The 12,064-nt window shown below is 43.2% G+C and overlaps 1 protein-coding gene across 2 annotated transcripts in view; it reads left to right on the plus strand.

Annotated features, from left to right (window-relative positions):
* Positions 1–12,064, plus strand: part of ST8SIA5 (ST8 alpha-N-acetyl-neuraminide alpha-2,8-sialyltransferase 5) — a 48,793-nt gene that overhangs the window by 5,938 nt on the left and 30,791 nt on the right. Inside the window, exon 2 of one of the 2 annotated variants that reach the window (XM_066569000.1) lies at positions 10,543–10,650. The exons of the other annotated variant lie outside the window; for it this stretch is intronic. Within the exon in view, the coding sequence (XP_066425097.1) occupies positions 10,543–10,650 (108 nt within the window). The remainder of the gene's footprint in view (positions 1–10,542; positions 10,651–12,064) is intronic. 2 annotated transcript variants of the gene reach the window in all.

The raw sequence follows: 12,064 nt of genomic DNA on the forward strand, positions 1-12,064 counted from the left end.
AGGCAATTCTCCTGAATCCAAAAATTTTTCCTTCTTCTACTTGAAGGTTTGGGGATTTTTAACCATGATTTTAATTTGCTTTTAAAAGAGAGCATCAAGTGGCTGAAATTTTAGAGTGTGAGGAAATGTTATTTCCTCTCCTGTGCTCCCTGGCAGTGCTCCCCATGGCCCTGATGCAGAAAACCAGCAGGATTTATATCCCTGCTCCCTCTATGCTGTATTTCTAGCAATGTTTTGTTTCACCTCTGCTGTTGAGATGGCAAAACCAGCTGCTGGTCTGACCTGTGAATTGCCAGCTCTTCTCCACTCTTGAGATGACAGTAAATTAAGGTAATGAGCATCCCTTATTTCAGTGTTTTACATGTGCAAATTCCATTATCCCTGGTGTGTCACACCATGGTCCTTCCTGACTCATATCATGAGGGATGTGTCCTACAGGGTTGGAGCGGTGTGGCCGGTGGAAAGATACGCCCAGGCTAGGAATGACCAGCCCGTCTCCAGCCAAGGGGGGCGCTTCCCCAACATGAAGTTGAGTAATGCGCCTAAGGCAATAACCTACCTTACAGACATAGGCCGCTATGATACTCCGAGCCGCAGGATTGAAGAGGCGTCTCTCAGTTTCTTTGGGGCAAACGGGTTTATTGGATCAGGGGGAACTGGGAGTGAGGGAGAAGAAAGCTGAGAGCCCCGAGGTGGGGAAAAACCCCGGGTTTTAAAGGGGATGGGAGGGGTGAAGGATGACAAATCAGAAGAGGGAAGGAAAAGATACATTGGGGATTGACACGACAAAGAAACCAATCTCGTACAACCGAGGGAGGGGCCCCGGCCCCTGAGCCAATCACCCGACACCCTGGCCAGAAGCTTCTGGAAAGGAGGCAGGGGTGCTGAGTGACAGGCAGGCAGCCAGGGGTGGGGAACAAAAATGATACATTTGATAGCCATAGAAACTGGGGAGGGGTTTAGGGATTGACAAATAACTGGGAATAGGGGCAGGACCTTTCACATGAACAATGGGGGAACAGAACAAACACAAAACAAACCACAACACAGGGTGGCCTTTGGACACTTGTCCCTTTTATTGTGGCTATGGCCACCCAGCAGCTCCTAGGCCAGTGTCCGCAAGCCCACCCTGTGGATGGTTTGAATTGTGCTGGGCTGTAGGAGCTCTCCAGAAACTTTTTGCCCTGGAGCAGTGAATTATAGGTGTCCTGCCAAAAAGTGGCCATTGTGCCTCCTGATTAATACAGAGATAATTAGATCCTGATTCTAATTCACATAGCACCCAGCAGCAGCTTCCTTCAGTCTAACTTTGTTGTGTGAAGATCTAGGCCTCCTTCTGTCCAAGCAAACAATTCTTCTTGTGTATTTGGCTGAATATCTGGGTTAAATCCTCATTTTACACAGACCTGTTGCCTTGGTATGACAAAGTAATGGTTGAGTTTTGCCAATGCCCAGCATTCAACAGCTTTTCACTCAACATGATTTAACTGCTGTGACATCTCCTTTAGAGAAGAAATGCCATCAACTTGTTTTATGATGTTTTGAAAAGAATTACCTGCTTGGCCTCTTTGTGTGTGGGCAGGTACAAAGTTCAGTCTTGCCTCCATTTGTGAAAAGCCCAACCCAGAACGCTGTGTTCCCATTTTGGGTTGTGCCCACCCATGTTCCCCACAGCCCCACCTGGGATGGATCACACCCTCGACCACTGACCTCTGTTGCCTGTGTTGATGACCTGGTACCTTGGTCTTTTATTTTTGACCCAGTTGGAGTTTCCTGATCATTCTTACACTTGCTGGATTTGGTTCAGGCATAATCACTGTGCAAAGCTTTGTATTTTCTTACTTCCACTGTGCTTCATTCTTACCCTTGATTGCTTTTTCATTTCATTTCTCAATTTTTAATTCAAGTGTATTCATTGCTCAGCAGTCCATGTCTCCCTCAGGCAAATTGTGGACTTAACTTCTCATTTCTTTGAGGCATGCTTGCCCTCTGTTGCTTGCATCCATTTTGCTTTTCCATCAGCCCTGCAGATAGTTGATGTCCTTTCACATCCTTTTATTTGGATGGGTTTATGCTTTAGATCTCAGGGCGAATGCCTTAAAAGCAGCCTCTGTCACTGGTTTGGCATTTTCTATCAGAACAAATACAGCCAAAGCTGGGCTTTTGACAGTCCTAACTGAACATCTTAGGCTGTAAATATTTTGGAAGTGTTGCCTAAGTGGCAGGAGAAGACTGTGCCATCCACTTCTGTGATGGAGAGAGAGAATATTTGCTACTCCTGTGCCTGGCACTGGGTACACACTCACTGACTGTGAATGCATTTTGCTCATTGTCTTCAGCTTGAGCCCTCAGGGCAGTGTGGGGGCACTTGACCTGATGCTGAATATATTGCTGCTGGAAGCTTGAGATGCAGTGCAATTGTTTTAGTCAGATCTCGTGTGGTGTGGTGAGATTTGGAACCCACACTGCATCAGGCATCTACCATCTCAAATGTCAGAATTTGCTGGTATCTTAAAACATTTGGGATTTCCTGTGAGTGTCCGTGCCCAGGGCTTGGATGTTTTCATTCTTCTTTTATTTTCTTGAAAACTGCCTCCCTCACTATAATTTCATTCTGTTGTTGGTTTTGTGCTGCCCCTCAGTATTACAAATCATGATATCTAAATTATGAAAAATTATAATTGTGAATAATTATTGCCAATAAGATTGATAAAGATTATCTATTACTCCTTAGATGTTTATCTTCCAGCCACAGATGAGAAAAGGTAAGATTGTAAAGGTTTGGAAGGTATCATTTGATGTTCTTGATGTCCTGGTCAACATTAGATCCAGTTTAAGCCAACTATTTGAATGTGTTTTATCCTTCCTGGGAAGTGATTTTAGACCAAGTTTTTTCAGATACTGCTTGTGAGTATCTGATGCAAGATTTAACCCAAATGTGAAATGTGCTACATGAAACAAAATCTTTTTTCTTTGTAATAATGGTTATAATCCAGAAGCTTCCCACCTATGTTTCCAATTTTGCTTTTTGCACTAGTCAAAATATCCTCCTCCACCATTTTAATACTATTATTTCCCTCTAACAGAAGGAGCCAAACTTGTCCCTGCTATAATTCTGTGAGGCCAAGAGTGTGGTGAAACCAGACATGCTTCTTTCCCACATTGTCCATCCATATTTTGTTTTTCGTGGGGCCCATGTTACTTAATTTCTTCCTTTTGCTCTGAATATACCATTCCTGGTCTTCCACTTATTTTCATACAATTTTCAAAACCTTTTAATAATCTTGTCCCTGTGAGATGGTAAGTGATGAGCTCAGTAATTACCCACTGTCAGTCTATCTACAAAGCTGTAGGTCACTGAGACAAAGGTTGGTCTCTATTAAAGCAGTGAGCAGAAGAATGTAAGTGCTTGTATCAGGACTAAAACTTACATTTTGCTAATTTCTCTGGAGAAATAAGTATTTCTCTAAACTTGGCTAGTCAGATTCAACGCTTCTTCCACTTAAAAATATGAATTTTTTAATGGACTCTTATAAGAAGGAGAGCATATTGCTCAGTCCTTGAGATGGCCCCAGGAATGTTTTATTTATTTGTGCCTTGCCTGGCAGGGTTATGGACCTGGATTCTGGACTGAAAGAGGCCAGCACACACAGTATTTTCCTGGCATTACAGGTATTACCTGGCACAGCACAGGTGAATTGGACCTGAACTGCTGCAGGCAGATCTTTCTTCTCTTTCTTTCTTTCTTTCTTTCTTTCTTTCTTTCTTTCTTTCTTTCTTTCTTTCTTTCTTTCTTTCTTTCTTTCTTTCTTTCTTTCTTTCTTTCTTTCTTTCTTTCTTTCTTTCTTTCTTTCTTTCTTTCTTTCTTTCTTTCTTTCTTTCTTTCTTTCTTTCTTTTCTTTCTTTCTTTCTTTCTTTCTTTCTTTCTTTCTTTCTTTCTTTCTTTCTTTCTTTCTTTCTTTCTTTCTTTCTTTCTTTCTTTCTTTCTTTCTTTCTTTCTTTCTTTCTTTCTTTCTTTCTTTCTTTCTTTCTTTCTTTCTTTCTTTCTTTCTTTCTTTCTTTCTTTCTTTCTTTCTTTCTTTCTTTCTTTCTTTCTTTCTTTCTTTCTTTCTTTCTTTCTTTCTTTCTTTCTTTCTTTCTTTCTTTCTTTCTTTCTTTCTTTCTTTCTTTCTTTCTCTCTTTCTCTCTTTCTCTCTTTCTCTCTTTCTCTCTCTCTCTCTCTCTCTCTCTCTCTCTCTCTCTCTCTTTCTCTCTTTCTCTCTTTCTCTCTTTCTCTCTTTCTTTCTTTCTTTCTTTCTTTCTTTCTTTCTTTCTTTCTTTCTTTCTTTCTTTCTTTCTTTCTTTCTTTCTTTCTTTCTTTCTTTCTTTCTTTCTTTCTTTCTTTCTTTCTTTCTTTCTTTCTTTCTTTCTTTCTTTTTCTTTCTCTCTCTCTTTTTCTCTCTCCTTCTCTCTCTCTCTCTCTCTTTCTTTCCTCTGTGCTGCATCTTTTAACTTGTTGTGCCTTACGTATTTATTTCAAAATTGATTGGGGTGTTTAAAGTTATATTTAACTATTCAAGTAAGCATTTGCCTTGTTCTTGTCACCTGGCTTTGTTGTCTTTGGGGACTAAGTCTGGCCCTTTTGTCAGGAAAGGTGTTTTTAGCACAGGCTGGTCTGACTGGGCACTGCTGGGCTGGGTTTGATCCCAGTGTCTCACTGTTCACTATGGTAACTTTAGTCCTTTACTCCTTTTGGGCCCCTCTGATGTCTTTTCAAGTGCAGTGTAAATAATCTTGCTTTTTCTGGCTTGTGCAGAAATGAAAAGGGATCCTTGGTTTTGCTCCAAACTTCTTCTTACTGCTGTCTCTGCCGGCTGCTGTGCTTCTCTTCACCTGTGCAGCAGTCTGTCACGCTGGAGACTCCTGATACTCCCCTCACCCAAGCTCTTCTAACTCCCTGATCCATTTTAGTGAGTGCTTCCAATCACTCTCATCTGCAGGTCACTCATGCATACCATGGCTTTAGTTTTATTTTCCGTACACCCCGTGGATACAGTGAGTGATAGTTTCCTTATTTTGCGGAAAGAAGGAACTGGATCTCTGGCAAGACTAACCATCTGACTTTCCAACACCTCTGTGACACCCCTGCTAATAGCACCACTTTCCATTTTCAAAGAGAGTAGTGATCACTTAACACTAAAGTCTTCAGTTCCTCCCCGTCAAGGGCCCAAGAATTACAAAACAGGGAAACTGAGGTACAGTGAAAGTGATTTTCCAGTGACTTTAGGAAGCCTTTACATGGCCAAGGCTGTTGGTAATCAGGACAGGGACTGGATATAGCTTCTATATCTGAGAAGTGTATATGGCTTCTAGCAGAAACAGGATTATAAAATTATTAATGATATATATGGAATTAATGAATGTACTATTTGCTAATAACTTCAACAGGAGTCGGAGTCACAAAACCTGGATTTCCTGTCACCTCCTAATTGCCTCTTTGTAAGGGAGAGGGCATATGAAGAAAGCATGTGAGAACTGCTGGTAGGCAAGAGCAGGAGAAGTGAAGACAAATAATAGAGGGAGCTCAGAAAGACAAATAATTTGCCTTGTTCTTGGGGACATCCATATCTTCCTTCCCTTCCTCTGCTTCTCCTTCCTTGCCCATCTGTGTAGGCCAGCAAAGCTGAGTCAGATTTTGGCTTAGCTTCACCATTATAAAATAACATTCATTTCTGCCTGGTTTTTGCTTGGGCTTGGATTTAGCCTGCCTGTGGTAGATGCCAAATGAGGATAGTTGTAGCTGTCACCTTTTAGAGATGAGTGGAAGTCGCCTGCTGCCTGGGATTAAATGGGATGAACTGGTGGTATTTGGGGAATAATTGTGGTTGGAGTGGCAGGTGATGGCCCCACTGCCAGGCAGTCCCTGTCACCCAGAGGTGCTGATGACTGTGTCATTTAGCCACCAGCCCCAAGCTGCTCTTGTGCCTGGGAAGTACATGGATCTCTCCTGAGCAGGTTCTGCTGCACACACAGTCACGGCCCACTCTCTGGGGTGTGGGCAGACACATGACCCCCATGCTGTGCTTGGAGACTTTTGGATCTCCTTCTTTCAGCAGCTCCCTTTTATACACCTTGCCTCCTGGTCTGAAGTAGATTTTCACCTTTCCTTTCCTTTTCAGAAGGACAATAGGCACCGCTAAGGAGGGATCTCAGTGTGACAGCAGCACGGGTGCAAAGCTTCTCTCTGCAATTCATCCACTTGCTCATTCTTGCCTTGTAGTTCAAAATCCTCATAATTATCTGACATCCTCTGCTATTAAAACCTCTGCTTGTGTAGGAGTTGTTTTTTGTTTGGATTGCAGCAACAGGCTTTCAGTCTTTGCTTCCTGCTGCTTCTTGACAGCCGGTTTTGACAAGCCCTTCAGAGTCACTGCTGCTTTGTTAATTTGCTGGCTTTTTACCCCCTCCTCCTATTATTACTTTACACCGATGTTTATTTGACCACACACTGATTCAACACTTACAGTTACCAATTAGGATCAAAATATTGCTCTGACATTTACCTGAAACTCAAGGCCTCTGTTGCTAAGGCATCCAACTTCACGGAGTTTCTGCAACGCAAGGCAGAGCATTGCTCATACTTTTATTTGTTAGGGATAAGTCTTGTGATTAATGGTATCCATAACTGACGTACATCTTCCTTGATGGACAATTTGCTTACATTCATGGGCAAAATGAAGCATCTCTGCACTGACAGGGTTTCTGATTATTACACCTTTTATGAATTCTTTCCTTGCCATCATCAGCATCACACGTTGGGGACACATCCCAATTTTAGAAGTTGTTATATTAGGGCAAATTGAGCAAATGGCAAAGTTCCACTTGACAATCATTGGCAATGATTCCAGGCTTCAAATTAGCTTTTCTTTATTTTTTTTTCTTTCTAAATTTGTTTATTTTTTTCTTTGTTCCTTTTCTCCCTTTTTTCTGTTTTTTTTGTTTCAACTGTCTCACATGAGCTATGTAAATTACATAGTAGACCTCGATGTCTCAGTCATTTAATCAGCTTTCCTCACCTTCTTTTAATCTTTCCTTACCCTCCCTTTTGCTCTGATGCTTTTTCTCTTCCTTTTCTGTGCTTCTGTCCTCTGTGTGCTTTTATATTGCGATTCTGATTCACAGAACCTTAATTTGTTTACCTGTTTAAATGCAGTTACTGCTGAGAGTGAACATGGTAGAATTTTACTGAAATAGAATGCCAAAGAAATACACTGATGAAATGGTTCAAGTCTCTTTTCTGTTTTCTCAGGCTGTTTGCACATTTGGCCAGACAATTTTTTACGGATGCTTACAACTCAAACCTGAGAGGATTAGAAAATTTTGTATTTCAAAAATTATATTCTCCCAACACAAGGCTGATTGAAATCAATGGTAAAGCTCTCAGTAATCCTGTCAGAAACAGAATTAATGCAGTGTTTTTAAATGTCTCATCCTTGGTTCCTACTCAGTCCTAATACTACAAACCATTATTTATGGAAGTAGTTCTTACTATGAGAAAGACATTTATTGTACCACCTCTGCAAAAAATGCAGAGCAGCAGCTTGGTCTTAGTCTTGCAGACTCACAGTGAGACACACAGCCCTATAAGCTGTGCAAAATTTCTTTGGTGGGGTGTTTTGTGTATTTATAAGTCTGTATTCTGTTAATTCCTGGAGTACCTGTTGGAAGAAGAGCTCTGTGTGGTCTGGCTGGCTCAGGGCTGGACACTTAACTTTAATCTGACCCTAAGCTCAGCTCAAAGCTCTGTACTTTGTCCTTAACCACAGAGAAGTGTCATCCCTAGATCCCTCACTGGATATTTTTGTACCTCCATTAGATCCCCACCCTGCCACTTCAAAGCTAACTATACCAAGCTGGTCATCATAAGACATATCTGCCATTCCTCAGGGTTAGTCTTCCAATCTCCCCTTGGATCTTACCCAAAATGTGAATGTCCTTTACACTTGGTGCCTCTGCTGCAGTGCACGCCCTTCCCTGATACCAGCTTGATGAAAGGAGGGCATTAAAAAGTGATTTTACAATTTGTTTTGCTTGATGGACAGATTCACCCCCCTCCACCTTGGAACATTTACTTAGATTTCCTTTCAGCTGCTACATACAGAAAGGATGGGGAAAGGACTTTACTGCATGTTTCAATTCTTCATTTAATCATTTTATTGGCTGTGCTGTAGGAGAGTTCACCTCTGGAGGAGACACCAACACCAGCCATTTATCTGGATTAATGCTCTCTATTTCAGATTGCAAGCAAATATCGAAGTCCCAAATAGAGAATTTAAATCCAATTAAAAGGCACAATTCCAGCTTGGTTTTCCCACACTTCTACCCTCTCTCCCAATGTATACTTCAGTGATGCCTTAAATAATTAAAAGATATTTTTAAGGCCATATACATAATTGTGTTTTACAAAGATATATTTTTAAAGAAACCATGTTTCTACACCAGTTACAGTGTGGTAAAAAATGTGTTAGACTGTGGTATATGGGAGAGAACCACAAGCATTTATTTCAACAAGCCTCAAAGTGAAGGTGTCCAAGTAATTTTCTTATGTTTTCTTCACATCAATAGTCCACTCATAAACTGTACCTTGGGCAGGTCGGCTGACTAAAAGCTGCCAGAGCAACACACGAGTTATGGGGCAGCCTGACAATCCAGAGCACTGCACTACCCAATGGCCATTATAGCATAATGTATTCACACTTTGGTATGAATCATGGAATCACAGGGTGGTTTGGGCAGGAAGGAAACTTTAGCCACATCCAGTCTCATCCCCTGCCATGGCAGGGACACCTTAGACTGTCCCAGGTTGCTCCAAGCCTCATCCAGCCTGACCTTGGACATTCCCAGGGATCCAGGGACAGCCACAGCTGTTCTGGGCACCCTGGGCCAGGGCCTGCCCACCCTCCGAGCCAGCAATTCCTAATTGCCAAGAGCCCAAAATCTGTGCCTGCCCTCTGGCAGTGGGAGCCATTGCCTGGGTGCTGTCCCTGCAGGCCTTGTCCCCAGTCCCTGTGCAGCTCTGCTGGAGCCCCTGGAGGCCCTGGCAGGGGCTCTGAGGTGTCCCTGGAGCTTCTCTTGTGCAGCTCAACAGCCCCAGCTGTGCCAGGCTGGCTCCAGAGCAGAGGGGCTCCAGCCCTGGCAGCAGCTCCGTGGCCTCCTCTGCACTGGCTGCAGCAGCTCCAGCTCCTTGTGCTGCTGGAGCCAGGGCTGGAGCAGCTCTGCAGGTGGGCTCTCACCTGAGCCCAGGGGCACAGGGGCAGGATCCCCCCTGCCCTGCTGCCCACGCTGGGGCTCAGCCCAGGGCAGGGGGGTTCAGCCTGGGGCAGGTCCAGCTCTCACCCACAGCACCCCCAGCTCCTTCTCCCAGGGCTGCTCCCTCTGCTCAGCCCCAGCCTGGGTTGATCCCAGGGGCTGCCCTGGCCCAGGTGCAGCTCCAGCACTTGGCTGTGTTAAACCTCATGAGATTCCCCTGGGCATATTTTAACACCCCATGTTTTGACTTCTTAATTCCCTGTGCTGATAATTGCTCCAATTAGACTAGAGGATGCATGTGGCCAGAGAGATTCACTAGCCCTTGTCATAAGCCTGGTGACCAGCAAAGCTATCGTGGTCTGGATGCCCTTTCTTTTGGACAAAGCCTGCTGGCAGATTGCTTCCTGGCTGTCCCCACACAGCCCAACTGAGAAGTTAACTTTCAGTATTGGCAGCACCAAATGTTCACAACTCAGCTTGCCAGGCTTCTGAAATAATGAAATAGGGTTAAAAAGGAGAAGTTTAAAAATAGCAATCTGCAAGATCCTTTTTTGTTGGCTTCTGAGATAAGAGAAGGCTTTTGACTTGTGTTGTCAAATTTTTCCCCAGCATTTTTAAATTTCTACCCTACTATTGGTGTAGATTCCAGAAGACTGCAGGCATCATGGGGGTTGGAACAAATCTGTGAAAGTTTGGAAAACAGGGACTTGTGATGATTGTGTTTATGCATTGGCTTTAAAAAAATGCCATCTTACCAAACAGGCAAAATAAGCACTGTATTATGACTTTAGAGACATCATCAAATGACACATCCTTTACTGGCAGAGCCAGCAAATCAGAGGAAGAACCCAGTGCCCAACACATTTAGCAACTACTGTAGATGCAAAACTGAAGTTTGGAGCTTTTCTGGCCCTGTGGTTTCCCACTATCTCCAACTTTTTGCCCTTGTCTTTTGGAGAAAGAAATTTCTACCTCCTCATAGATGTGTGTTGTTTATGATAACTACTGGCCTTCAAATTTGTATGGGGAGCCTGGTATTGTTTTCATCCAAGGACTTGCAGAGTCTGTGGGAAGTAAAAATTATTTGTTTACCCTAGTAAGGTGATATCTTGTTGTGCTTGGTATCTTTTAATTGTTTTTGATGAATGTGTCATAGTCACATGTGTATGTTAAGAAATAGGACATGAGAACTCATGCTGATAGACTTGACCTAATGAATGATATCAAATATCAACTGCCTCATTTTCTTGCTAGAGGGCTGCAGTTTAGCTGGCAGAATGGAGAGGAATTGGCAAATTGGACCGGCACCTTTAATTTCACGGATGACGGAGCAGTGAAGAGTGGCAGTGACACAGGCACCAGGTACCAACACCCGAGGGAATGGCTGTGGAGATCTCTCTCTCTCTCTCTCTCCTTGTGTGAACCACAAATGTGAGCACAGGCTGTATGAAAAATGAGATCTGCAGTGTGCTTTGGCTGCTTGGCACTGCTCCCCACAGTGCAGAAGATGTCAGGGATCACCAAGCACTGTGCCGTTTTCCCACTTGCAAGCCCTGGGGACATTTTGGAATATGCCATAAGCATCCATGAAGTCTGCAGGAGGGTGGCTTCTATGTCCTGGCCTCTCCTGTTTCCCTACCAATGCTGTGTGTGAAGGTGTGGCAGTATGGGAGAATGGGACTTTGGCAGAGAATGTCCCAACATGAGAGTGTTGGTGCATACAGAGCACACTGGGGAATGTGGTCTTTAGAATAAAACATGTATTCCATGAAAACATAGTTTAACTTAAATTCTTTTCAGGGCCTAGGGGAAAAGTGTTCTGTCAAGATAAGGCTGGAGTATTGCCTTTGTTTACAGTATTTGGCAACATGAGAAGCACTGATGTGCTGCTGCACTCTTTGTACTTCCTGGTTTGACATGGGCTCAGGTGTCTGCAGGGTCATGAGCAGAGTCAGAAAACTGGCAGCAGTTGTGCCTAAAGAACTCCACAGCTATCCCAGGCCATCTGCACAAATCCAGGCACAGGCATAGGGTGGATATTTGGGCTCTCTTCCTGGAACACCAATTACAGGAGTAATTAAAAATCCTGAGTCATGTGTAGCATCAAGTTCAATAAGCAGCAGGGAAATCTTAGAAAGAGCTGTAAAATAAAGAAAAAACTAAAAACAATTAAAAGAACCTTACACTTAGTACTTGCGTATAAACAAAACACTGGGTAAATTGCCCATTTTATTTTAAATATCATCATTTTGTAACCATACACCACTGCAGCTGTGGAGCTGATAGCACTTCAAAGGCAAGCAGAAGTTGCAGAGTCTAACCTGCCAGAAATCGTCCTGTCACTGAATCACAGCAATGCTGCAGTTCCTGTTCAGGCTCTTGCTGTAATGTGATCCTGTACGAGCGCTTCCTGCTGCTCTGCTGGTTGGCTTTGTAAAGGATCTTTATAAGAGCAACCAGCCTCCACTGCAGTTTTTCTCCTAGAGCAGGGGGGAAAAGGATTCATGTGTATATGTGTTGGTGTGTGTATCTATCTTCCTCTCTTGTTGCCTTTTCGGTATCTGCATATATAGTCTGTATTTACAAAGTCTTCAGTTTCGGCACTTGGCGTATAAAAGAACTCAGTGTGACACAAAGACACACATCATCTTGAAGTCATGAGAAAATAAACAAATATAGATTTCCTCCTCTAGACACCTTTGACAGAGGCAATTGAACTATCATTGATTGCATGACTGGGAACCAAAAGCTTTGAATACAAAACACAGAGTCGTGA

This window comes from Molothrus aeneus, chromosome Z (genome assembly GCF_037042795.1).
Source record: "Molothrus aeneus isolate 106 chromosome Z, BPBGC_Maene_1.0, whole genome shotgun sequence".
Lineage (NCBI taxonomy): Eukaryota > Metazoa > Chordata > Aves > Passeriformes > Icteridae > Molothrus > Molothrus aeneus.